This window comes from Peromyscus maniculatus, chromosome 23 (genome assembly GCF_049852395.1).
Source record: "Peromyscus maniculatus bairdii isolate BWxNUB_F1_BW_parent chromosome 23, HU_Pman_BW_mat_3.1, whole genome shotgun sequence".
In the NCBI taxonomy this organism is placed as follows: Eukaryota; Metazoa; Chordata; class Mammalia; order Rodentia; family Cricetidae; genus Peromyscus; species Peromyscus maniculatus.
In genome coordinates this window covers 54,260,448-54,286,026 of record NC_134874.1, presented here as the reverse complement: position 1 = coordinate 54,286,026, position 25,579 = coordinate 54,260,448, and the positions used below count along the sequence as shown (strand labels likewise).

At 47.2% G+C, this 25,579-nt stretch overlaps 1 protein-coding gene across 2 annotated transcripts in view; it reads left to right on the top strand.

Moving 5' to 3' along the window:
* Positions 1 to 25,579, top strand: part of LOC102904556 (cilia- and flagella-associated protein 337-like) — a 134,320-nt gene that overhangs the window by 46,689 nt on the left and 62,052 nt on the right. For both annotated transcript variants that reach the window (XM_076560146.1, XM_076560147.1), the window contains 3 exons: positions 3,283 to 3,329; positions 15,947 to 16,064; positions 20,682 to 20,751. In XM_076560146.1, coding sequence (XP_076416261.1) covers positions 3,283 to 3,329; positions 15,947 to 16,064; positions 20,682 to 20,751 — 235 coding nt within the window. The remainder of the gene's footprint in view (positions 1 to 3,282; positions 3,330 to 15,946; positions 16,065 to 20,681; positions 20,752 to 25,579) is intronic.

Here is a 25,579-nt window from a genome sequence, read left to right as displayed (position 1 = left end):
GCATAATTCCTCCGCCTTGGTTTATCTGCGTTGCTGCTCCCGATCTGCCTAGCAACTTAAAGGGCCGTTAATGCGTGACAAGGCACTTGACCCGCATGATTTCCAAGCCAAGGGAGAACATTCGTCTTGTGCTGAGTTGTCCTCTCCTCCAAAGCAAGGGCGCGTCGCCCGCGCTCTCCGCCTTAATGAAGCCTGCCTTTATTAAGAAACCCATTAAGCTCCACAGGGCCCAGCCATCCAGCACTGTAAATATTACCCCATAGAAATGCACCCAGGGACCTGCCGGGTGGGGCTGGCTCCATGGTGAGCACTCAGCTCACAGGGAACAGGGAAGGCTGTTGGTTGACAGGCTCCTGCCTCTTTGTTTGGGAAGATGGGTTAGAATCATTAGCAGGTAATGTCACAAGGCCCCTGGGGTGGCTTGAAGAAGGGTTGGAAGCAATCTGATTTCAGAATAGCAATGAGTTCTCAAGTGTCAGATCCGGATTTTCTTTTTCCGAAAGAGGAGAAAGGAAGCAATGGAGGCTGAGCCACTTTCTTATCAGAATGTCGCCCGTCATTTTGTCCTGATACGGATTATCATCTGTCATTTACCAGGACAAATGACCTCAGTGACTTTGCTTCCATAAATTGCTCATCTGAGGTCATGGTATTAGTAAGTCTGGAAGCCAGGAACTCAAATCCGTGAGTGTGTCGAAGACATATTACATGCTCAGCACTTAACTAGATCATGGGGGGGGGGGTAAAAATAGCGCAATAAATATGCCTTGCAATCAAAGCCTTTCAAAAGACAAACAAATACAAATGTGTGTATTTAGTGACTAGTAAGGACACAGGCTTTGGTGTCAAGTGCTGCTGCAATTGAGATTGAGATCTCTGTCTGAGATTTAGTCTCCTCATCTCGAAAGGAAACGGACATTTCTTTACCTCTTTGAATTATTTTTAGAAGTACTGAGTTAGTGCTTATATATAGTAAGAACTCAGCCATCCTACTAACGGCAGGTTGGGGATAGTGATCTTCCGTGTTAATTAGGAAAAATAGTCTTTGGACTGGGGCAAAGTGAGGAGACCTTCATGAACCAGCTCCATACTACAATAAGTACCAACTCCGGGCAGGGAGAGGATAGCCAATGGGCAGCGCTCCGTCAACAAGACACGGAGAGACAGTGGGCAGGGAAGGAAGTGGGCAGCCAGGTAGACTGGAGGGAAGCTCTAACTCAGAGCACAGAAGTGGAAATGATGAAGGAATGAGGGGCCCCAGTGATGGAGGCTTGAAGGCTGAGGTCTTTCAAGGGTCTCAAGTTAATCTAGCAGGCGACAGGCTGCCATCTTGGTTTCTTGCAGGAGAGCAGGCAAGTGGGAGCTGTCTGTGGGTTGGTGTGGATGGACGGGGTAGGTCACTGGAGAAGATCGAGGCTGGAAGATGCGGTCTGAGGCCAGATATCACCCCAGGTCAGATGGATGAGGAGTTCAGCAGAGGGAGCCAGGGGATGAATGGGAGGGAACAGGAGGAAGAAAAGCTGGAATTCCCTTCCAAAGCATGCAGACCCGATGCCTACATGCACACCAGGCAGGAAGAAGAAGGGAAAGGAGAGAGAATCTAGCCTTTTGAGACAACAAAGCTGGTTGCTTCCCCGACCATTCTAGCTTGGCTTGCTCCAAGCATAGGTCCCTAGGACATCAAGAGGGTGGGCAAGCCTCCGGAAGCAGGCGAAGCCAGGGTGCCTTCTGACTAGCTGCATTGGGGTCATAGGTTTGGTTTTTTAAGTGGGGTGACTATCAAACAGTGAGGGGCATGCGCAAGCGTCCAGTGGGAAGATACAAGTCCCAGGGGCTCATGGGAGCCACACAGATGTGCACACCATCGGTTTAAGGAAGACAGCCGTGGTATAAACCAAGTCCCGCAAGGACTCAGAGAAAGCTGCAAAAACCCGAGGCCCCGGATGAAATGTAAGACAGGAGCTAAGGGAGGGGAGGCGCTTGCAGAAGCCAAGGGCCAGGAGGTGCTGAGGTGGGAACTGGCATTCAAATGTATGAGACGCAGAGCTGTCTTGAGCAGAGTGGCGGGAGGGGCAGGGAGAGAAGCCGGCACAGTAAGAAAATAACAGCGCTTTGCTGTTGATTAGGAGAGGTCTGGGGAGGGGAGGGACGGAAGGGAGGGGAGGGGGTGAGGATTTCTTAAAATGGAGTGAGTTCCTCCTCCCTGTCAATGGAACGGCATGAAAAGGAGGTGACAGACCCGTGATGACATTGATGAAATTCCCAGGAATAGATTGCTCACCGGAGCAATCTTTACCTAGGACGCCATCGGCATGAACTTGTAGTGTATGTCATACTTAGGTTTTAAAAAGCCGGGCACACCAGGATTCCACGCACCCAGAGTAGATAGTTTGTTGGGTTCATTTGTCTGAACTCAAAAACCCCCCAAATGGCCCTGCTCTACAAATTACAACCTTCATTGCCCTGTGAACATCATTCAACCTCACTTTGCCTGTCTTAAAAAAACAAAACCAAAAACCAAGAATCATAAAATTGTCAGCCATATGACATCATCATCATCATCATCATCATCATCATCATCATCATCATCATCATCGGTTCCTTGAGACAATGTCTCACTACGCAGTCCAGTCTAAACTTGAACTCGTCATCCTCCTGCCTCAGCCTCGAGTTCTGAGATCACACCTGTGTACTACCACGTTTGTAAACCTATAGGATTATTGTGAGAATTTAATGCACTAAAGTATACAATGCCATCTCTGGATGAGTCTTCCTGTCCCATGGATGGTGGAAAATGCTAGGGGGTCCGCACCGGCAATATACAGAATCTATTAGACACCTCATGGCGGTGGCAAGGGGTTTTGTTGTTGCTGTTTTCTTTTCTTCTTTTAAATTAAAATAAAGCTGCACCGTCATTCTATGTGCCGTCCTACTGGGCCAGTGTGTTTCACCGCTCGCTGTGACCCTTGTGCTGGCATCATCAAGGTCCTCTGTGTGCCACAGGGCAGTCCCCTGTGACTCTACAGCCTGACACTTGGACAAGCGCCGTCTGGCTGAGGTCACGTCCCATTCAAGGTTATGGAAGTCCCGTGTCTGTGCATGAGACACTCCCCCTGCCTGGGGAGAGGGAGGGCCGTCTGAAAGTCCCCCACTCAGTTCATATGGAGAAAGTTGCCTGCTGTTTCTGCAGAGGGAATGCACGCTTGTAGCCCCCGGGGAACAAGTGGGACATGTTGAGTTTCCACTCATTTTTCTTCTCTTTTCTTCTTCAATTGATTACAGGGATGTGTGAACATTCTGGTTTTGGCATCTGTAGGTGAACTATTAAGGTAAATATTGAAGTTTAAATGCAATAGCAGAAGAAGTGGAGCCATATGTTTTTTAAAGCAAAAAAAAGTTTTTCATAATATTTCATGTATGTATCGCAGTGGGGTAAACGATTCAACCAAATGTTCTCAAGATGGCCGAGGGGCTTGGGGATACGGCTCAGTCTGTAGAGTACCTATTATCCAAACGTGAGGACCTGAGTGCAGATGCCCAGCACCCACATAAAAGCTGGGTGCAGCACACCAGTAGCCCCAGCGGTGGGGTTGGAGTGGAGATAGGCGAATCCCCGGGTAGGCCGGCCGGCCATTCTAACTTAATCGGTGAGCCCCGGGTTCCGTGAGAAAGCCTGTTTCTAAACAAGGTGGGGAGCAGATGGAGATACCTAATGTCAACCTCTCACTCCACATGCATTGTATGTGTGGTCCTGCATGTGTGCATGCATACACACTCACACGCATGTACACACACACACAGAGGTGGGGGCTTGGGGGTTTGCTTTTTCTTCTCCTCCCTAATTTTCTTACACTCAGGTCCCACTGCACATTCCTACTCCATGATACATTCATTTCTCAGCTTTGACCTCCTACCCCTGTCATGACTGCAATACCTGTATGTACCTCCCAAGCCAAATCATTCATTCATTCATTCATTCATTCATTCAGAGACAGGGTTCTACATAACAAAGCAAATGATAATAAAATCAGTAATGTAAAAGATCAAGATGGGTATTTCAGGTAAGTATAAAGTATCCAGAGCTGTATGACTCGGGGAGCACGCTGTACGTAGTGGTTTGAATAAGAATGCCCCCATAGTTGAATGCTCGGTCATTAGAGAATGGCGCTGCTTGATAGGCATTAGGAGGTGTGGCCTTGTTGGAGGAAGTGTGTCACTGGGGTGGCCTTTGAGGATTCAAATGCTCAAGCCAGGTCCAGTCTCTCTCTTTCTCTTCCTGCTGCCTGAGAATCCAGATGTAGGACGCTCAGCTCCTTCTCCAGCACCATGCCTGCTTGGGTGCTACCATGCTTCCCACCACGATGATCATGGACTAAACCTCTGAAACTATAAGCCAGTCCCAATTAAATGTTTTCCTTTATAAGAGTTGCCGTGGTCATGGTGTCTTCCCAACAATAAAACACGACTAAGACACCGTGTAACAAACATCCACCAAGTTCAGTGGGTTTTCATAACAGGGATTTATTTGCTATTCAAGTAATAGATGTATTTGGTGGGCAGCCTTGGTGTGGTGACTCAGGCACCCACCTTCTCCTACGCCCAAGCAACAAAGTGGGCGAAACGTAAGGAGGGGGGCCATACAGAAGAGTATTCTAAGGTTGGGGATTTAGCTCAGTGGTACAGCGCTTGCCTAGCAAGCGCAAGGCCCTGGGTTCGGTCCTCAGCTCCAAAAAAAACAAAAAACAAAAAAACCAAAAAACCAGAGTATTCTAAGTCCCCTGTATGTGCCACATGCCACTCCTGCCTAACGTATCGGCTACTTCTCTGTCGCTGTGATAAAACACCATGACCTCAAGCAACTTTCAGAAGAAAGAATTTACTTCAGCTTACAGTTCTGGGGGTGGGGTGAGGTCCGTAATGATGTGGGGGTGGGGGTGGATATTACAGCCGGCTGAGAGATCACATCTTAAACTGCAAACAGGAGACAGAGAGAGCAATTTTGAAGCAGGGTGAGGCTACGAACTCTCAAAGCCCAACCTCCAGCGATGAGCTTCCTCCGGCAAGGCCGCACCACCTCCCCGGACAGCGCCACCAACTGGAGACCAAGAGTTCAGCTGCCCAAGCCCACAGCGGGGGTGGGGGTGGGGGTGGGGGAGTGGGGGGGGGGCGTGCATTTCTTGTTGAAACTACCACAGCCTGAATTCCAGAGGCCAGTCACAGGGCCACCTTTCCTGCAACTTCCTACCGCTCCACCGTTCTGAACTCTTCTCTCCAGGATCCTGGGATCCAATCCCATCTCTGCCAGAAGGTGTCCCGACCACAGCTCAGAGCGCCCGCTCTGCAGTGCGCGCATGGCACCAGTCACGCCCAGCAACTTTCTCACCGTCAGATGTGCTGTGGGAAGGAGAGCACCTGTCCTTAGCCCGGCTCTCAATTCCCAGCGGCAAAGGGAGGGATAGTGTGAGTCAGCTTTCTATCACCATGACAACATACCCAAGATAGACGCCTTTACAGAGAAAAAGGCTTCTTTTTGCTCAGTTTGGGAGATGTCAGCCCTTGATCACTTTGCCCTATTGTTTTTAGCCCTTAGGGACACACTGTACCTCACGGTGAAAGCGCATAATGGAAGAGGCCATCTTATGGTGGCCTACAGGCAAAGGAGACGGGAAGAGGAGGGGCCAGGATCCCAACATCCCTTTGAAAGCACCTCCAATGACCTAACTTCGTCCCCCTAGGCCTTACCTCTTCAAGGTTCCATCACCCCGCCCCCACTAGTTGGACAAAGTTGTCAACACATTAAGCCTTTGGTGGACACTCTACATCCAGCCTGTTGTAGTGAGAGGATATGGCACACCAGCCCAAAGGTATGGTCCCTGGCAGGGACTCCCCTGCCTCCGAGTCCTGGGTGATTACCTAGAAAACATTACCGCCCACACAGAGCCAGCTGAGGTTGGACGATTCCGGTGCATCCAGGAGGAAAGACCAGCTCAACTGCTGGGGTGTCACGGGCGTTCTGAGGTCAGGACTTGGGTAGCAAAGCCTGTCTCAGAGAGGGACAGATTGACTGTGAGGACTGTGTGGCCACCAACGGTGCTTCTTGGAGACTGGAGATGAAGTCAGTCACTGAAGTGATTCAGTCAGGAATGAACTTGGCTTCAAAGTCAGCTAAATGTCCTTTTCAAACAAAAAGAAAAGATCGCTAAAAATCACTATGTAGCCACAAATCAAGCTCTCTTTAGCTATATGGTAGCTGATCTAAGGGGAAGCACCCCCTCCCCAGCATTCTGGGCTCCGGGACAGTCTATACCAATGTGTGCGAGCACTCAAATCCTCCAGGTAAAATGGCACGTAGCATTTGATAGAGCCTACATATGCCCTCCTCTGTGCTTTGAACTGTCCGGTGACGTGTGATCCCTGACAGTGTAAGTGATGTGTAGATCGTTGGCTGTTATACCGTGGATTTTAGGGATCGGTGACAAGAAAGGAGTCTGTATATATTCAGTATGGGTGCAGTTTGGTTTGTTCTGGGCACGTTTGATGCTCGGTTGGCTTAACCAGAGGGCGTGGAACATGCAGTAAGGCAAGCTGGGTGCGCAGCTGGCCAGCTCAGACCTTAATAACCTCATTCTAATGCTTTTAAAGCTGGGGCCTCTGGCTGACTTCTGGAATGTGCTCATGCTGCCTGGGAACCAGCGCAGAAGACCTGGCATGGGAGGGGATTGATGGGAGGGGGAGCAGGGGTCGCCCACAGTGATGGGCAGCTCTGTGAGCCCATCCCAAGTGGGAGCCTGGGTAAGAGGGGGAGCTTCCTCAGCTCAGCTTCTGCAGATTGGCAGGAAGGGAGGGCCCTTGACAGGCTACCTCTTCAGTCTCTCCCAGAATAACTCTGGAGATGAGGAGTATGTACCTTTGTGGGCTGAGGCATCAGAGGCGTGTTAGTAGGGGACCTAGGGATGTGTGTGACCGCTGCATGACCACAAGTGCACAAAGTTACACACACACACACACACCTCTTCTCACAGCCACTGGGAGGGAGCTACGACCTTCATCAAGCTCTCAGCCAAAGGCTGTTTCATGGAGCTCCAGAGAGAGAGAGAGAGAGAGAGAGAGAGAGAGAGAGAGAGAGAGAGAGAGAGAACAGCTTGGGACCAAGAGAGCTATGGGGCAGATTCTCCCACACAGAGTCATGGAGAGAGCTACAGAGCCTCCAGGGACCCAATACCGTGAGCTCAGACAGTACAGATGCCCCACAGTCATCCCCCAAAGATCCCATGTATCGCACAGAAGCCCTCAAGTTTCCCCGTGGACATTCATACCAGAGAATTAACGTATACCCCAATCCCCACCCCCTCAAAAAAAAATCTCAGAATACATCTCCAGTGCCATGGGGGACATCTCTAACACATATTCTCCACAGATGCCCTTTGTCACCTGTTCAGATGCAGCTTCTAACCATCCCCATCCCCCACCCCAACCCCACCCCCCCACCCCCGCTAACTCCACAAGCACGGACCACAGAGCAGACACTCTCTCTCGAAAACACTCCTCACACAACACATGCCATAACTACACTGCACCCCAAAAAAACCCTCAAAGTGCCTGAAACACAAGCACACACCTGTGCACACACGGTCAGTCACCCAGATTCTCCACACGAGAGGAGAGAGAGGTGGAGAATTTCCTGTAGTATAGTCTCCTACACACACTCGGACGCAGCCAGGATGCAGTTATCACAGCAGCCTCTCATCCATGACAGCGGCCCCACCCCAAGCAGAACTTGCAGAAGCCGCTGGGGACTTCATGGAAACACTCCCTTCAGACCCAGGCAAACACGGATGGACACTCCCCAGCTTGACACGCTCAAATGCAGACACAGACAACAGACTCCCTTCTACAGGGGACATCTCAGTCACTCTTCCAGCTGGGATCTAGAAAACCAACGCAATCCTTTTATCATGAGCAATACTACAATACTCCAGCACATAAGAGGAGTGGAACAGGAAAGCACCCAGATGACCTCAGGAGACAGTGTCCCACTAGTCTGGCTGACTCGTGTAGAAGCAGGCAGATAGGCATCTCTTTTGTCAGGATTTTGGAGAAAAGGGAGCGGAGAAACTTCGAGAAAGCTGTTTCAGGAAATAGTCCATTCTGAACCCTATGAGGTAGAGGGTGCCCAGCCTGCCCTCTGAGACAGCTGTCCATCTGCTGACTAGTGGGGCTAGGGTCTCTGTAGAGCTTTGCAGCCGCCTAGCCCTATGATCCAAAAATTACAGGGAAAAAAAAATCAGAGGCAATGTCTCAAAAAGAAATCTTCAAGATGTTCTTTGAAAATAGGTCCTCTCAGAGCTTAGGATGGTGGGTGGCATAAGGAGGAGGAGACAGACGTAAGAGATCAAAAAGAAAAGCAAGTGGACCAATAAAAGGGTTGGAACACAATAAATAGCCCTGGGCAGCTGGGAACCATCATGAGAATGGGGAGGGTTCTGGCTAGTGGGCACGGCTTATCGTGAGAAAGGAGTTTACAGCCTTCGGGAGCTGGAGAGAAGCCAGATTCACAGGGCTGCTTACAAACCTAGGGTTTCCCTTAGGTTTAATTTGCCATGTATCTGTTCCTATCTGTGGTGAGCCAACCAAGGACAGCCTGGTTTTAGGGGACATCAGAAAGCTTCTGCGGATGTACTGGGATAGAACATACGCTCTCCAGACGTCAGTGAGAAAATAGAACATGAATAAAAATACTTGGCATTTGCCTTCGGTGGAGTCTTCTATGAGTTATACGTCACCGCGATCAGCATACCTGACAGAAACGACATAGGGAAGCTTGTCTTTTGACCACTCCTGTTTCAGAGGGTTCAACCCATGGTGGATCATCTCCTGGGCAGAGCACCATGGTGGCAACATGTGGTAAGAGATATCCTCACTTCCTGGCAGACAGTGATCAGTGTGACAGGAAGGAGCCAGGGGTAATATGTCCCCAAGAATCTTCTCTGAGGTGATATACTTCCTCCAGGCTTGTCCCACATCCAAAGTTTCCACGGCCTTCACAGGAGCGGCACCAGCCACGACCAAAGCATTCAGAACACAAGCCCGTGGGAGGCATTTCTTATTTCAATCATGACAGGATTTGTTGTTGTTGTTGTTTAATGCTTATATGAGAAGAGTTATCCTTGTTTGCTAACCACTCGTGTCCAGATACCAGCCACCAAGTTCTGACTATTTCAACTCCGGTAATAGCTCTAACCAAAGGCTGCCTTCTCCCAGTGACCACTGATTGTCCTCATTCACCGGTCCCCATTATCACTGACACAAACTTCTACTGGCCTCTCATGTCCTCATTTCTGATTCCTTATTTCATTTGGGTGATCTGGGGGTGGGGTGGGGGAATACATCCAATCTTATGTTGACTCATCAACCATTGACTGAGCCTCTACTACAGGCCAGTCTTTGCCTTTAGCGTTTACAGTGCCTCAGTGGACAAAACGAGATCTTGCCCCTTGTGGAGTTACCATCTAGCAGGAGCAAAATAAAATGACTGTAACAAGTGATATTATATTTTTGAAGCTGATCAATGTGAAAAATTAAGAGTCAAAATGTCCAGTACCCATATGTATATGCGTGGGTGCACACGCCCAAGTGTGCAGAGTGCTTGGTGAGGCAGCTGGGATGGGCTCCATTGAGAGATTCATAGACTCAAAGGAGGGGAGGGATGGGGGGAGAAAAGCGAGGGGAGAGAGGGGTGACGGGAGGGTGCCGCATGGGTGCCTGGGGAGAGTAGTGGCTGAGAGAAGTGCCAGAGATGGGACCTTGGTTGGGACGTATCTGGAAAGACTGAGGCAGGGCAGTCAGGCTACAGTGACTATATCAGGACAGGTGACCTGCAAGTGCAGGGAATGTGAGGTCAGGGCACTAAGGGAGGTCCGGGAGGCCAAGATAGATGGAGACCTTGTCACAGATCCATCATTGTGTACAATGCGTTGGGACTTGTGTTGACAGATCTCTGTCATGGTGATGTTCTGGTTAAAATCTTTCATGAGTGTTTCATGTAACCCACAATACATGATGGGATGGATGGACACCCTGTGCATTTCTTGATGATGCCTGCATACCCCAGTGACCCCCATGATCTGAAGCAGGTGGACTTCTAACAAGCATCCTCTTCTGTCATGTCCCTCTGTGTCTGCCCTGGTGGCTTCCTCTGCTTGGTTGTAGTCCCTCCCAGGGCCTCCATGAAGCGTCTTTTCTTAGGGAGGTCTTCCTCTCCTCTCCACATCATACCTCCTCAACGTAGTTTGGATCTACTTCACTGACTGGCGTTACAGCCCTACACCAGACTGTCTTGTTTACAATCTCTCTGTCACTAGACTGGAACTCCTACAGCATAGAAGTTTTATTTCTGAATCCTGGTAGGCTTTGGATGGATGGATGAGCGGATGGATGGGTGGATGGACAGACAGATGAAGAATGAATAGAGGTAGATGGAGGTAGATGGAGGGAGGCAGGGGAGGTGGATGGTGGGAGGATTGATGCTGGCTCTCTCATCTGATCTTGAATTCAAGGCATTCTATTTTTAGTTTATAATTAGTTAAGCACTTTTTTTTTTTTGGTTTTTTTTGAGACAGGGTTTCTCTGTGTAGCTTTGCGCCTTTCCTGGGACTCACTTGGTAGCCCAGGCTGGCCTCGAACTCACAGAGATCCGCCTGGCTCTGCCTCCCGAGTGCTGGGATTAAAGGCGTGCGCCACCACCGCCCGGCTAGTTAAGCACTTTTAAATGTTCAGATCTATCAGCATAACATTTACTTCTCTGTAATTGGATGTTTCCAGTCTTGACCACCTGCTCTCAAATAATCACTCAGAGACTTATATTAATTATGAATGCTCAGCCAATAGCTCAGGATTGTTACTAGCTAACTCATATATTTAAATTAATCTATATTTCTATTCATGCCTTGCCACTTGGCAGTACCTTTATTAGCATGGCACATTCATCTCCTGCTCCCTCTACGTCTGGCTCTGCACCCTCCTCTGCCCTTCTCCTTCCCATCATCCTTAGTTTGGTCACTCCATCTATAGTTCCTGCCTGGCTACTGGCCAATCAGCATTTTATTAACCAATTCAAGTGACAAGAGGATTATTCCACAGCATTCCCCCCCTTTTTTGTCTAATTAAAAAGGAAAGTTTTAACTTTAACATAGTAAGATTGTATACAACAAAAACAGTTATCAAGGAACAATTACAGTTGCAATATCCAGTCCATTTGTATCCGGCAAAATTAGAGAAAATATTCTATTATCTCTCTTATCTTTGTGAATCCAAAGTTTTATACCTAATTTATCTTTTATCAAACCTAAGAAAATTATAACTATCCAGTCTTCAACTCCATCCAAGACCCCAGAAGGGTGAAATGTTACCTAATGACAGGGACATCAGGCTGCCTGGACAGTCACCCAAAGTTCATCTGTAATATTGGGGCATTTAACCCTGTCCTACAGGCCTATCATATCTGACAGACTTTCCTGTGAAGCAGGAAATTCTGAAGGACTGTCTTACTGTCTTGGCAAAGTTCAGCAGTCCCCTTTCTTGTGTCCTGTTGGTACAGTTTGGACAATATGCCATCAGCAATTGATGGCTAGCTTTTGCCATAAAGAAAGCTTACTCCATAAGGAGTTTCTTCAATGTCCATCATTTTCTCTGAAGTAAATTGGTGCTGCCAGGAGTAGATATGTCTCATTAATAACTAAGCTATTAAACATATTAAATGCCATATTCTGTAGGTCTTTGAAGTGTTTGAAGACCTTCTATCTATCTAAATATATCTGTGTATGACTTTGAAAACATACTTAACATGACTATAAGTCTGACTATTATAGATAACTATTAATCTGTATTTTTAATTATATATTACATTTTTAAATTAGATGCATAAGCACAATACCCTAAACAAGAGTAGAAATATATATATATATATATATATATATATGGTATAACAAAATTAACTTTAAATTTGTATCAATATACCAAAATATCTCTTAATGTAAAATATTCAAAATTAATAGTTGTTTTTTAATTAAAGTAGATTCAATAATCTACCATTTCCCCCCATCATTTCTATATTATATCCCCCTTTCTTCTTTTAGAAAGAGATTGACTATGATGAATAACAATTTGTAACCAAGCCCCCTTAAATGAAAACAAACATTTATAACCAATATTTTGGGAATGTGGGTGTAGTTTTCTAGACTACTTCCTGTTGATTGGTGGGCACTGATAATCTTTGAGGGACCCTGAGAAAATCAGGATAATTTTTAAATCTTGGCTGGAGTATTCTGTGAGGCTAGATCATCTCAATCAGCAGCCTGGAAGCTGTTTTAGCTGTTGGATCATCTGGGCTGTTTTTATTAGTGTCTGGTCCCCTTGTTCTGAAAAATACATAAACTTTCAAAGGTAACATACATATCTGCATTAATATAAACTTTGTATTGTACACAATTCAGCCAAAGATAGTTTTTTTGTTTTATATTTGAGTAGATAAAATATGCATCATGTGTCTTATAGTTACTTTATGTTTATTTTCCCATGTTTGTAGTCAGGGGGTCTTCCTCTATCAAACCTGATCATCTTTAACTTTCCTGTGGAAATAGAAGCAAAACCTCTTCCCCAAAGCAACATACATTTTGACTTAAATTTTGGAGTCTAGATATTTTTAAATTATATAGATTGGTTTAACTTAGCAGCTTTTACAATCAAATGTCTCTTAGCAGTTATCATTTGCCCATTAACAGTAAAAAAAAAAAATCCAAAGGCATACTGTAAAATATATAATCCAGACTCCTTGTGTGTTTCCCATCTTTATGTGGCTTATTATAATTTTTATTACTCTATTCCTTTTTAAAGGACCTTTTCTCTCTCTCAAACCTACGTATGTGTTTTAACACACTGTAAACTGTTTAGAGGGTTTTTTCCCATATGAATCTGTCTTTACTGCATATCTCTACCTTTTTCTGACCATGGGAGCCTTTAAACTGCTAAGTGTCATGGCTAGGACCAAAGCTTTGGTGGCTGGCTCCACCCCTCTCCTTTGTTCCCTGAGTGCCTACCTTCATGATGGAGGTAACTGGCTGGAGCCTTGTTTCCCACCCCAACTCTGGCAAGTTTCTGAATCCACGATGCCACCGATTAGCATGTCACCCGCTGTCTATACACCCATTTAAGTGTTTGGTAATGGCCTCTTAAAAGAGCTACTTGGTTTTTGCCACTAGTGCTGAGTCAGGAAGCTGCCTCCTAAAGGAGCCTACCTCTGCTTACAGCTAGCAACAGAGCCTACCCAAGAAAAAGTGGTTACCAAGAAGCCAAGTTGGACTCCATTTTTGTGTGTTTAGAAACATTTTTAAAGCCTTCTCAGGCTTTATATGGAAATTCTTGCCGAATATTTGGGCGCCATATGTACCTGGACATTTCCTGTCCTGACCACCTGCTTCCAAATAATCACTCAGAGACTTGTATTAATTATAAATGCTCAGCCAATAGCTCAGGATTGTTACTAGCTAACCCATATATTTAAATTAACTCATATTTTTACTTATGCTCTGCCACATGGTGGTAGCTGTATTAGCATGGCATGTTCATCTCCTGCTCCCTCTGTGTCTGGCTGGGGACTCCTGACTCTACCCTTCTCCTTCCCATCATCCTTATTTTGGTTACCCTGCCTATACTTCCTGCCTGGCTACTGGCCAATCAGCGTTTAATTATACCAATTCAAGTGACAAATCTTTACAGTACAAGAGGATTATTTCACAGCACTTCTCTGCCACTGGGAACTGGCTGGAGTCTATATGGGAAGCTGTAAGCATGTGGACTCATCAGTTGCCCGTGGTGGCTGGTTTGTTTGTTGTTTGTTTTTTGTCAAGTTAAAAGGAAGGGGTTTTGGTAAGCAGAGTCTTACTTGCCCGTTGACCGAATATAACTTCAGAAACATTTTCATTTTTGACACACTTTTCAATTAGCCATTTGCACTCTTGCCTTCAATTTTGTTGAACTCTCCTGTCCCTTTTAACCTCTGTCACATGCATCATGCAGCTAAAAGGTGGATGATTTATGCCTGGCATTATATTGAGGAGATTCTCTCTGGACATAAATACTTTTGCCTTGCATGAATGCCTCTAATTAATTTTTTTCTAATGTTGCCTTGCTGAGTTTGAGTTTTGGAGCACCTTTTTTTCTTATCTTGAGAGAAGTTGTAATATGCTGACTCTGCGTGTTACAGTCAGAACAGATTGTTTGAAAATACTTTACTAATTCTTTGAGAATGTTGTTTGATGGTATCCTCCATATGTCTGACGGTGGTTTTATGCAACACTATCAGTGCACCTGTGTTTAATTACAATTTGTCTTGTGAAGTCAAGTATGAGATTTGCCACTTGTAGCCTTTTGGATTTGGGGGACTTTTCTGCTTCTTTAAGTTTAGACTAGGGCTGTTCAATGTGTGGTAATTTTTCTATCTTATTAGGAATGCCTTAAAAAATGTTTCCCTTGGACATTTTAACACACATGGGGGTATGTCCTTTAACTAACTTCTTAGTATGACTACTTTTCAAGTATTGAGTTTCCATGTTTCAGCACACTGAAAAGCTATCTTTTGATAGTTCCCAAGACGTTTAATCAAATGTACTTCAGAATAGGAGACCAAGCCCTGGAATCTGGACTGCTTCCCCAAACCTGTGCTTTTCACCTTGGACCTGCGGCCAGGGCATCACTTGGGAGTGTAGGAACTGCAGGGTCTCAGGGACCTGGCATCTCCATTCTGGGTACGCTTATTGCTGTGGGATGGTCTGTATGTCAAATTGCTCTGATTGGTCAATAAATAAAACACTGATTGGCCAGTGGCTAGGCAGGAAGTATAGGCGGGACTAACAGAGAGGAGAAAAGAAAGAACAGGAAGGCAGAAGAAGTCACTGCCAGCCGCTGCCATGACAAGCAGAATGTGAAGATGCCGGTAAGCCACAAGCCACGTGGCAGGGTATAGATTTATGGAAATGGGTTGATTTAAGCTATAAGAACAGTTAGCAAGAAGCCTGCCACGGCCATACAGTTTGTAATCAATATAAGTCTCTGTGTTTACTTGGTTGGGACTGAGCGGCTGTGGGACTGGTGGGTGAGAGAGATCCATCCTGACTGTGGGCAAGGCAGGAACACTCTGGCTACAGAATATTACATTTGAACCTCAGTTCTGAGTTTTACTGAACCATGAGACCATCATCATGTGCAATTGTGGACAGGTAGTCAATCCACCCACAACCACTGGAATCCAGGTCGCCCAAGCTCGAGTTCTGATGAACTCACTTTGCAAGTCCTTTATCTTTTGTGCCTCTGTCTCCCCCTCTTTCAGAGAGGTTAATAACAATGCTCTAGTAGGGATATTTTTTTTTAATTTCTTATTCCCTGTAGAAACTCAGAAGCTTCTACAAGGAGCACCTTTGCCCTCAGGTTGTACAAACATTTCATTAAAAAAGGGGGCATGGGGCGGGGGCTGGAGAGATGGCTCAGGGGTTAAGAGCACTGGCTGCTTTTCCAGAGGTCCTGAGTTCAATTCCCAGCATCCACATGGTGGCTCATAACCATCTGTAATGAGATCTGGTGCCCTCTTCTGGCCTGCAGCCAGACATGCAGGCAGAACACGGTATATGTAATAAATAAATCTAATTATTTAAAAAAAAAGAATAAGCATCCATATTATATGTGGCAGTTACATGCTTGCCCTCTCAAGAGTGTGGCGCATTCAGAGAGAGCCCCACTGGCAGTACTGGGGGCTGAGAGAACGGATAAGGATGAGAGGAGGGTATGAGGAGCCTCTGACTGAAAGATCCTGGGAGGCAAGGCTCCCGGCTGAGGACAGGGTGCGAGAGGGCAGGCTGCTCCTATCTTTTTGAGATTCTTCTCTTCTTCTCCTTAGAACCTGGAAGAAGATGCCTAAAGTTGAGGACATGCCGAGCATCGCCCTTCGCAGTGCGGCGGCCTCTCCAAACACAGAGTACAGCCGCTGGAAGGTGCACGGAGATTGTGTCACTCAGGTAAAAATGAGCCGAGGAAGCGGACTAGAGCTCGCCGGCTGCCCTCTCGGGGTTCAGGCACACCACCTGAGCCGTCAGGGGAGACGGCTCTACACTGCCCCGTCAGCCACCGCTGCTCCTAAGGCAACGCGGCAGATCCAAATGGAAACAAATCAATGTCACATAAAATTTACCAGGGAATGAACCCCCTGGTGGGATTGGTCCTTGCCCAGTGTCCTCCGGTCTGAAGACTGCAGACATCTTCCCCTTGCTCTTGAGGGCGGAATAAAAGCAACTCAACTCACACAACCAGAGCGGCTTAGGAGAAGAGTGGGGTAATGTGTGTGGGATTGAGACCCCGGGCTTTTCTCTGGCCCCAAGAACCTGAGCCCTCGAGTCTCGGGTATTCAGGCACATAGGAAAGGAAGTCCAGTGGTGGGTGGGGACATCAGGAACCCTCGGGATGGACACAAGGTGTGCAACCTTACACCGAGGCTCTTCTCTCCAAACACACCAGGCTTAAGCCAGACAGAGAAGAGTCCACCTGAGAAGCTTCTGCAGGAAACAAACGCTAAGAAACTTTACTGAGGGCTGGGAAGATGGCCCAGCTGGTAAAAGGGCCCTGCTGCCAAACTTGGGGACCTGGGTTCAATGCCTAGGACAGGCAAAGTAGGAGGAGAGAACTGACTCTCAGAAGCTGTCCTCTGACCTTCACACGTGTGCCATGCTGTGCGCGCATACACACACACACACACACACACACACACACACACACACACTACACCCATACATACATATATACACTCAAAATCAATCAATAAATGTAATAAAAATTTTGAAGAAATAATACTGAGTATAAGAAAAAAAATCAGGAAACCACCAAACTTACTTTGTAAATAAAAGGGAAAACTAAAGGGAAAGGAATGTTGGATCAAGATCATTTTTCTACAACACAAAGACCAACAGAATTCAAACACGACTTCATCACTGCCTTGGGGACCAGCCTCTAAGGCAGCGCTCAGGGCTGGACGGGAAAATCCACAGCGTTGGCGCTTACTGGACTTTTCTATCCGAGAGGCTTAGGAAGAAGACCCTCACACATTCTCTTGATCATTTCCTTCTTTACTCATCTGCCTCTTCTGATGGACTGACTGGGCTGGATCCTGCTGTCTCCTTACAGCCGTACAGAAGCGTATTTATCCATTGTTACATAGAGTATTTCCTCATACTCGTCTCTAATCTTAATTTAAACATCTTGCTGAACGGAGCATCCCACGCCTCCATGGCTCTAGTCCTTCATTATGTATTGTGTGCAGTACACAATAATACAAGAGCCCCAGGGGTGCCTGAGGTGACTTGTGACTAAGGTGATGGGATGGCCACAAGGCCCCCTCAGTGAAACAATCATTGTTCTCCAGGAGGATTTTTCAGGGTCAAAGTACTTCTAAGAAGTGTCCATTTATTCTAGTCTGTATCCCATACAGTGATTTTACTAAATTCCAGCAGAGTACAGGCAATGTGTTTTTCATCTCCTTCACATGATTAAAAATAAAGTCATCCCAATATCCCATAGACGTTTATGTCTAAGTAATTGATTGCAGGTCAGCAGAGGATAAGCAGACAGAAAGCGTCTTTTCACAGATAGCTCCCTTGCTGGCAGGGTGTGTACCAGGCTACCAAGAAAGACTCAACCATTCTACAGTCTATCTAGAAAGTTAATCTTACAAGGAATCCTAGAGGAACCACAAACCTAAACTTCTGTACATAAAAGACAACCAGTCAGCTGTACTTTAGATCTTTAGTGTGTATACCCATCTATCTCTACTTTCTTATATGAAGGGGTTGAGGGCAGGAATGGGTACAAGGAGTTAATCATCACCTTTGATCAACAACCAACCTTAAAAGTTGGACCGCTTTGTGTTTTTAACCTCAGCTATGTGTCCTTATGGACATTAGGTTGTTCTCTGTGGTTTTTTTCATCTTAAAGTTATTGTCAAAACATCTGATCTAACCTGACGCTATTACAAGGCTTGTTTCAGCCAAATGACACACACTGAGATCTGTAACCGTATCTTTTCAGCATTAAGAGAGTTAGGGCCCGCCTGGCTTCCAGAGAATTCAGTTGCTCTGCTAATCATTGACCTGAGCTGTGAATGAAAGCAGCTCCTTGGGTGGAACTGGAGCCCTTGGCTGTGAAACAATCCTGGTATATACTTTTATTCATCAGATCTTTATATAAGCTGACATTATTATCAATTAGATGGTACAGCTTTGGGAGGAAGTCATCTTCATAATGATTTGTAGGTAAAACTACCCAGCAGGAAAGGAAGTTTCCATGAGATAAACACATTACCTTATACAGGCTGTGAGGAATTTCCCCACACCCAATTCAGCCATGCCAGATATCAGAGAGAGAGGAGAGAGAGAGAGAGAGAGAGAGAGAGAGAGAGAGAGAGAGAGAGAGAGAGAGAGAGAGCCTGCAAAGACATTCCAGGGTCTGTGGTCTCCATGGGAGGTGGGGCTTGCCTAACTGAGACATATCCATCAGTGGGTTTCCTCCTGGTGGGCCAACACCCTGAACCTCAACTGCCACCTGCTGCTCCTCTGACATGACCTCTGGCACAAATTAAGAAAACAAAATACCAGTCTTGCAACAAATGGAGCCTTTCTGTCACCCTACAAGATCCCTTTAGGTGGCTCCCACTTCAGGCCATCACTACTATGTTTTTGCCATTTAAGTGGTCACTGATAGCCCATGTTATGTTAAAAAGAAAAAGCAACAATCTTGCCTGGTTTCTTCAGTTAGTATAAATGGAGCCAGACTTCTTATAAAGGGTGACAATTTGGGTTCCTTGCTACCAGAGATCTACTGTGTGGCGATGTTAATCCCAAAGATTCGAGGAGAAAGACCACTGACTCAAATCATCATGGTCAAATTAATTAAAGCAGGTATTTTTATACCTGTACACAGCCTGTCTCTCCCTAAGGGTTCAAGAGATCAGTATTGGATATGAGAAAGACAAGGTTTTATAGCTGCAGGGTAGGGGGTGCCACATGGGGGATTTGGTGGGCAAAATGGGTGGGGTTACAGGAGCAGAACGTAAACATAACAAGTTGGTCATAACGACCTCTGGAAACGAAGACATGACTGCAAGGTAGTCATAGCAAGGTCGCCATAGCAACAGGTTGTCATAATAACCTTCTGAAACAGAGGTAGGATTGCAAGATGGTTAGAACAACTTTTTGAAACAAAGGCATGCTTGCCTTTCCTGGGATAGGCAGTACAGAAGCATTTGTAGTTAAGGTTACAGGTGGGGCACAGCCCAGTCCTTGAGAAACAGAGGTTTAATCAGAAACAGAGATTTAACCATACATAGAGCCTAGTTGGTCTTTACGATAAGATGACTTTTAAGCCTAAGATGGAGGAGGCAGGCTGGTTCTTCAACAACCCATGCTGACTGTCCCTCTTCAGCCCTTTGAGCCCCTGAAGGTCAACAGAACAGTCCTCAGATAGGGATCGGGGCAGTAGACGAGGTGACCCGCAGAGGGCTGGGTCGGGGAGGCAGAGTGCACGCCGAAATGAGGCATCAAAGCCAAGTCCTGGAGTTGATGCTTGCTGCTGAGGACCTGGACCAGAAGGATCTAGACAGTGAGAGTTCTCGGGTCCTGCTGCCCTGCTGTTCTCCCGGGGCGGGCAGGGGTGTTGCGGCTCGTGTTTCTGAGGAGACTGACTGCCATGAGCAGGTGCAGGCAGCCCTTGCCATACTCTGTTTTGTCGGTGGCCCTCTGGCCACGCTGACCTGTCACCCAGGGCTCCCACCTCCATGCTCTCTTCGCATTGAGAACTTACTTTCTTCTTTCTGTCCCTTTGGGTCTCTGGCCTCTGGGATCCACGAGGATCAGAAACAAAGGCTGCCTTTCTTGCAGCCACTTCTGAGCTTAGCGTCCTGCCTACAAAGAGCAAACGCTAAGAAAGCCCATTGATCTTGGAGATCACAACGGCTCCTCCAGCAGAACTGCAGCTTGATCCGATGTACAGCTCAGGGGAAGAGAATGGCTTGAGATAAGAGCTCAGATTCGGTCAAATTCAGTTCCTTTCATCTAAGACTGGCTCTCTCCCTCCATCAGGGTCCTGCCCTAAACCCCTGAATGTCCAATCCCCACACACCCGTTCAAGGTCCAGCTCGGTTTTCAAAAACAGGAAATGTAAATGAGCCGAAAAGAACCTGGCTCTCCCGGTGTGATGCCCAGGTCTCTTCCGATTGAGAGACGGTTCCCAGGGAGGATAATTGTTTTCTCTGCAGACTGTGTACCGCTTCCAGCTTTTCTCAGAATGAGCTGAACTCGACAGTAGAAGCCGCTGCTGGCCCTGCCAGCTGGAAAATGCCAGGGGAGTATTTGTGTTGGCATTAGCTTCCAGCCCTGTGAGGGGAAGGAAGAACTGAATATTCTACCAACATGTACTGCCCACAAAAATGAGTATCTTAAAAGCCTTTCCTGTTCCTAGAAATGTGGATCCTTTCTCCCTCCTGAGATTTTTTTTGGAGGGGGAGAGGATGCTGTAAAAACATTGTTATTTGACCTTGTGGGTGATCTCTCTAATAATTACTTTTTTCTCACTTTTTTTTTTCTTTCTAGCTGAACTACTATGACTCCATGAAAGCTGTCATTTCCAGCTCCAATCACGGGCCCACGGCTTTAGTAATAGGTATGGCGTCTATTCCTGCTCTTGGATGGGGTCTCCCACCTTTAGGACTTCTGCACTGTGACAGACATTCTACACCCTGAGGGAAAATGTGAACCCCACCGATCAAGAATAAGACCACAGTTTAAAGTCAAATCCAAAGTAAGCTTTAATTAAAAACTGGCCAGGTCCATCTCTGGTTCCCCAGAAAAATGGCCCTGAATCAAATTTTGCAAGAGTTTAAGAAGGAAAACCCATAATTCACTGCATTTCCCATCAGGTCCAATCAGGGGCAAGCATACATCCTGACATACCTCCAGCCTACATACAATCAAGGGCAAGCATACATCCTGAACTATTTCCTGCCTCCATACCTCCCACCCACATGTGATCAAGCACATCCAGGGCAAATGGGTCAAACAAACTTGTTTAGGGGAGCGAAAACATGTGGCTTGTCGTCGCTCATATATGTATATATGAACACTAGCCTCCAACATTTTCAGGATCTATCTGTCCTTGGGCAAGGGGCTTGCACATCAGAGGCATTTTTGTTTCATGGATGTCTAAGGCACAGTAATTAAAACTGAAAATGTAACTCTGGCTCTCACAGAACTCCTTGGGATGCTGCTCAAACGTGAACCTCCTCTGTTGTCTAGTTCATAGATAGGTTCCTAAGCTATCTGCTGGAGAGGTGGAACGAGAGAGTTGGATCAATATGCATCGGGTTAAAATAGGAGCAAAATCTATTTGCAAGAATGCCAGGCTCCACCATCTGAGCACTTCACAGAGCCTACATGACTTTACATGTGTGGAGATGTAGATATGAAACAGCGAGGAACAGAGTGTTTGCATGAAGGGAGCGGCGGGAACTTTCAAGAATTCAAAAAGCAGAGCTGGAGAGATAGCTCAGCACTTGAGAGGGGGGTTGGTTTCCAATGCCTACATGGCAGCTCACAGCTGCCTGCAGCTCCCATTCCAGGGGCTTTGAGTCCACTCTTGGCCTCTGCACGCATTGCACACACATGGCGTACTTGCATGCCGGGGAAACACCCATAGACGTGAAATTGTAACGTAAGGCGCAGTGAAACAGTTGAACGCAGCCAATGTTTGGATCGTGGGTAGGAAGAAAGGTTTGCTGAGGATCACACTACCCAGGCTATCTTGGGGGGTAGGGGGTGGGCAGAGAGAGGCAAATGGTGGCCAAGGAAGCAGATGTTCCGTAACAACTGTCCTTGAACTGAGGAAGGCTGAGCTAGATGCCCTTGCTTGAGGCGGCCGACCTTTAAAGGCAGTCATACTCTGAAACCTGCCTTGTGGGGTTCCTGAGGAACGCTGAATTTAGGCTTCTGTTTACGTAACACCAGGCTCTGCTTACCCAGTCAGAGCTCTTCTATTTAGGACACTGTCACCAGTACTGCCGTTTTGGAGAACCCACTTCGGTCATAACAAAAATAAATAAATGAAGTAAATCAATATTTTTAAAGGAAAGTTAATTTTTAAAAGAGACACGAAGAAAAGAACCAGCACTTGGGCACACATAGTTTCTGAAAGATGAACGTCGGCCAAGTGAGTGCTGTTGTGGAATATTAGTTGAAGATGTGTTACATCCATTTACACTGTGAAACATTTGTTTAATGGTGCAAAGATGTGTTGCATTCTTTTACACTGCATTTGTTTAACTGTGTGAAGCTGTGTTACTGTGCCTGCCTAAAACATCTGATTGGTCTAATAAAGAGCTGAACGGCCAATAGCTGGGCAGGAGAGAGAAACAAGTGGGGGAGGCAGGCAGAGAGGATAAAAGGAAGAGACAGAAGAGGACTGATGGGTATTGTGAATTCCTCATATTAGGTTTCTCTGCTGACACAATAAGCCAGATCAAGCTGAATTAAAAGTAAAGGACCAGATTTAATCTCAGCAAAACCTTCCTGGGTGATCTCGGGGGGGGGGGGGGGGGGGAAGGAAGGAGGAGGAATCACAGGGCAGGTCTATGGACTGAAGACGTGGCCTTGAGCAGCTTCATGGGAGGAGCCGCCACTTGGCAGGCTTTCTGAGAGTGGCAGGGTTTGGAGAGGGGGGGAGGGGAGGGGGTGCTGAGGCAGAGCTTCCGGCGGGCCATCTCAACCTTCTTGGATGTATGGGCACGGGTTCAAGTCTGGCTACTTCCTGTTGGCATGGGACAATGTGGGAAGGGGGGAGTTGGGAGTCAGGGGGCTTATGCTCAGTGGGAGGTGTGGGTGAAGAAGCATGCAGTTAGCTGCCACCCTGGAGGCCTCAGGGATCTGTTTCTTGAGGAAGAGGAGGAGAAAGCAAGTTGCTAGGAGAAAAAAATAGGTTGTTGGCACCAGCCCGATGAATGGGACTAGTCATGGGGAGAGTGGAGGTTACCAGGAAGAACTGAATGGAGATGTGCCCTGGTTGTACTGACAAAGATGAATGAGCACAGCAGAAGAGCAGACAGGCCCTTCATTGAGACAATTTTGGAAACCGGAGCCTGGAGGGTCCCACTTGCTGGGCAGACCATCTTTCTGGATAGGTGCCTGCTGGAGCCCGGAGAGGTGGTACCAGCACTGATGTCCCAGGAGCTTGGGGGGATGTGTTCCAGGAGTCCGTGAGCCGTCACATCGGCTGTTTCCCTGGAGGTGGGGAGCGCCTCTACCCATCCTGTAAAGGCATCAGTAAGAGTTAAGAGATAATGGAGATTTTTTTGAGTGGGCATGTGGGTGAAGTCAACATGCCAGTCCTCACCTGGTTGGTGTCCTTGGAGCTGGTGGAGGGGCTGGGATATCCAGAGGGCCCCTGTGGGTTGGCCTTGGCACACATCTGGCAGGAGGAGTGGACCTCTAAAATATGGGCTCGAAGATGGGTGGGGCCAAAGAGGGGCTCTAGAGACTGATATTAGTTTCCACCAGACCAGATTCCTTGATACAGTAGCAGAACTCTTTCCCCAGGAACCTGCAGGCGCCTGCAAAACAGCTGGAACAGACCTACACCTTGGGGTCATAGCAAAGGCTGTGTCTTTGGGTTAAAAGGCATGCACATATTTCCTAGGACCTGGTTTTAGCCGATGAAACACACCTTTAAATCTATACCTAGAAGACAACCAGAGGAAATTTACTGAACACAAGAGGTAGAGAAAGGTCGAGCGAGGGACCCAGTTAGTCCCCCGCTCACCTCCAAGTGTTAGGAGTGCTCTCGATAGCTTCCTGCTTTACTGCTGCTGCATTCAAACCTTACAGGTGGAAAAGTTACAACTTACAAAGAGAAGAAGGTGCTTTGGCTTTCAATTCTGGAGGCAGCAGCTTTCTTTCATGCTATATCCACCCATGGTTGAAACATCGGCGGGCAAGACAGAGCATTCAGAAGCGTTCACTCCAGTGAGACAAACCCATTCCAAGAAAACTGCCTCCATCTATGAGGGCAAAACCCTCACGACCCACTCTCCTCCACTGCTCTCCAGACACTCCCACACTCCTCCACTGCTCTCCAGACACTCCCACACTCCTCCACTGCTCTCCAAACACTCCCACACTCCTCCACTGCTCTCCAAACACTCCCACACTCCTCCACTGCTCTCCAGACACTCCCACACTCCTCCACTGCTCTCCAGACACTCCCACACTCCTCCACTGTTCTCCAGACACTCCCATACTCCTCCACTGTTCTCCAGACACTCCCACACTCCTCCACTGCTCTCCAGACACTCCCATACCCCTCTACTGTTCTCCTGTGGACACTCCCATACTCCTCCACTGCTCTCCCCCTGGGCACTGATGCACTGAGAAGTCAGGTTCTTACACATGAGCTTGTGGGTGGCACAGTCCAGCCACAGCCTTCCATGTGTGACTAACACTAGGAACGGATTTGGCCAGGCTGCTCTGGATCCTGTGGAGTGGTAATCTGCAGTGGAGGCCCAGGAGGAACTGAGAACGTGAACCCTGACATTTGGATGGCCATCAAGAGGTCACATGGGTCTAGATTTGAACTGATAATGCAGTTGTTTGATGGACCGTGTCTTGAGCACCTGCCCTCTCCTGACCCTGGAGCTTGCTCTAGCAGGAACCCTTCCTTAAATGCCAAGGTCCGCCCTAAATACCTTAAGTGCATCCCCTTCCTTGTATCCATAACAATCATGTGGTAGGCATGCACTCTTAGAATCCATTTGTAAGTGAGTCCTTGCACCACTTTTTTTTTCCCTCTTGCATTGAAGGAATAAGATTCAAAGTGAGTTTAAGCAAAAAGGAGAGTTGGGGCGGGGGGTGGGGGGGGTGGCTCATGTAGATCTCGTAAGCACAGTACTTTGAACTTGAAGCTTTAGCCATCACACTACCATGCACTCAAGCAGTACCTTAAAATAAGCCTCTTCCCTCCCTTAAGTTGTCGCCTTGGTTACTTGTGTGTCACAGTGACAAAACACTAAGTGACAGGAGAAGTTCCGAAGACCTGACCACAGCGGTTCAGACTGGGGAGCTCACACATGGGCGTGCACTTCCCATAAACTGTGGGAGCTCACACATGGGCGTGCACTTCCCATAAACTGCAGGGAGCTCACACACGGGCGTGCACTTCCCAGAAGTGGGGAGCTGTTCAGACTGCAGGAGCTCACACACAGGCGTGCACTTCCCATAAACTGTGGGAGCTCACACACAGGCGTGCACTTCCCATAAACTGTGGGAGCTCACACACAGGTGTGCACTTCCCAGAAGTGGGAACTGGGGGAGAGATTTACTACTGGGGGAAAGTGTGGAACATGACTACTGTACAAAGTCACACAGCTAACCAGACGGAAGGCCAAACGCTCTCTGTCTCTGTCCTTTGCTTCTCTGGTCCTGTGATCAAGGACTGACCAAAAGCA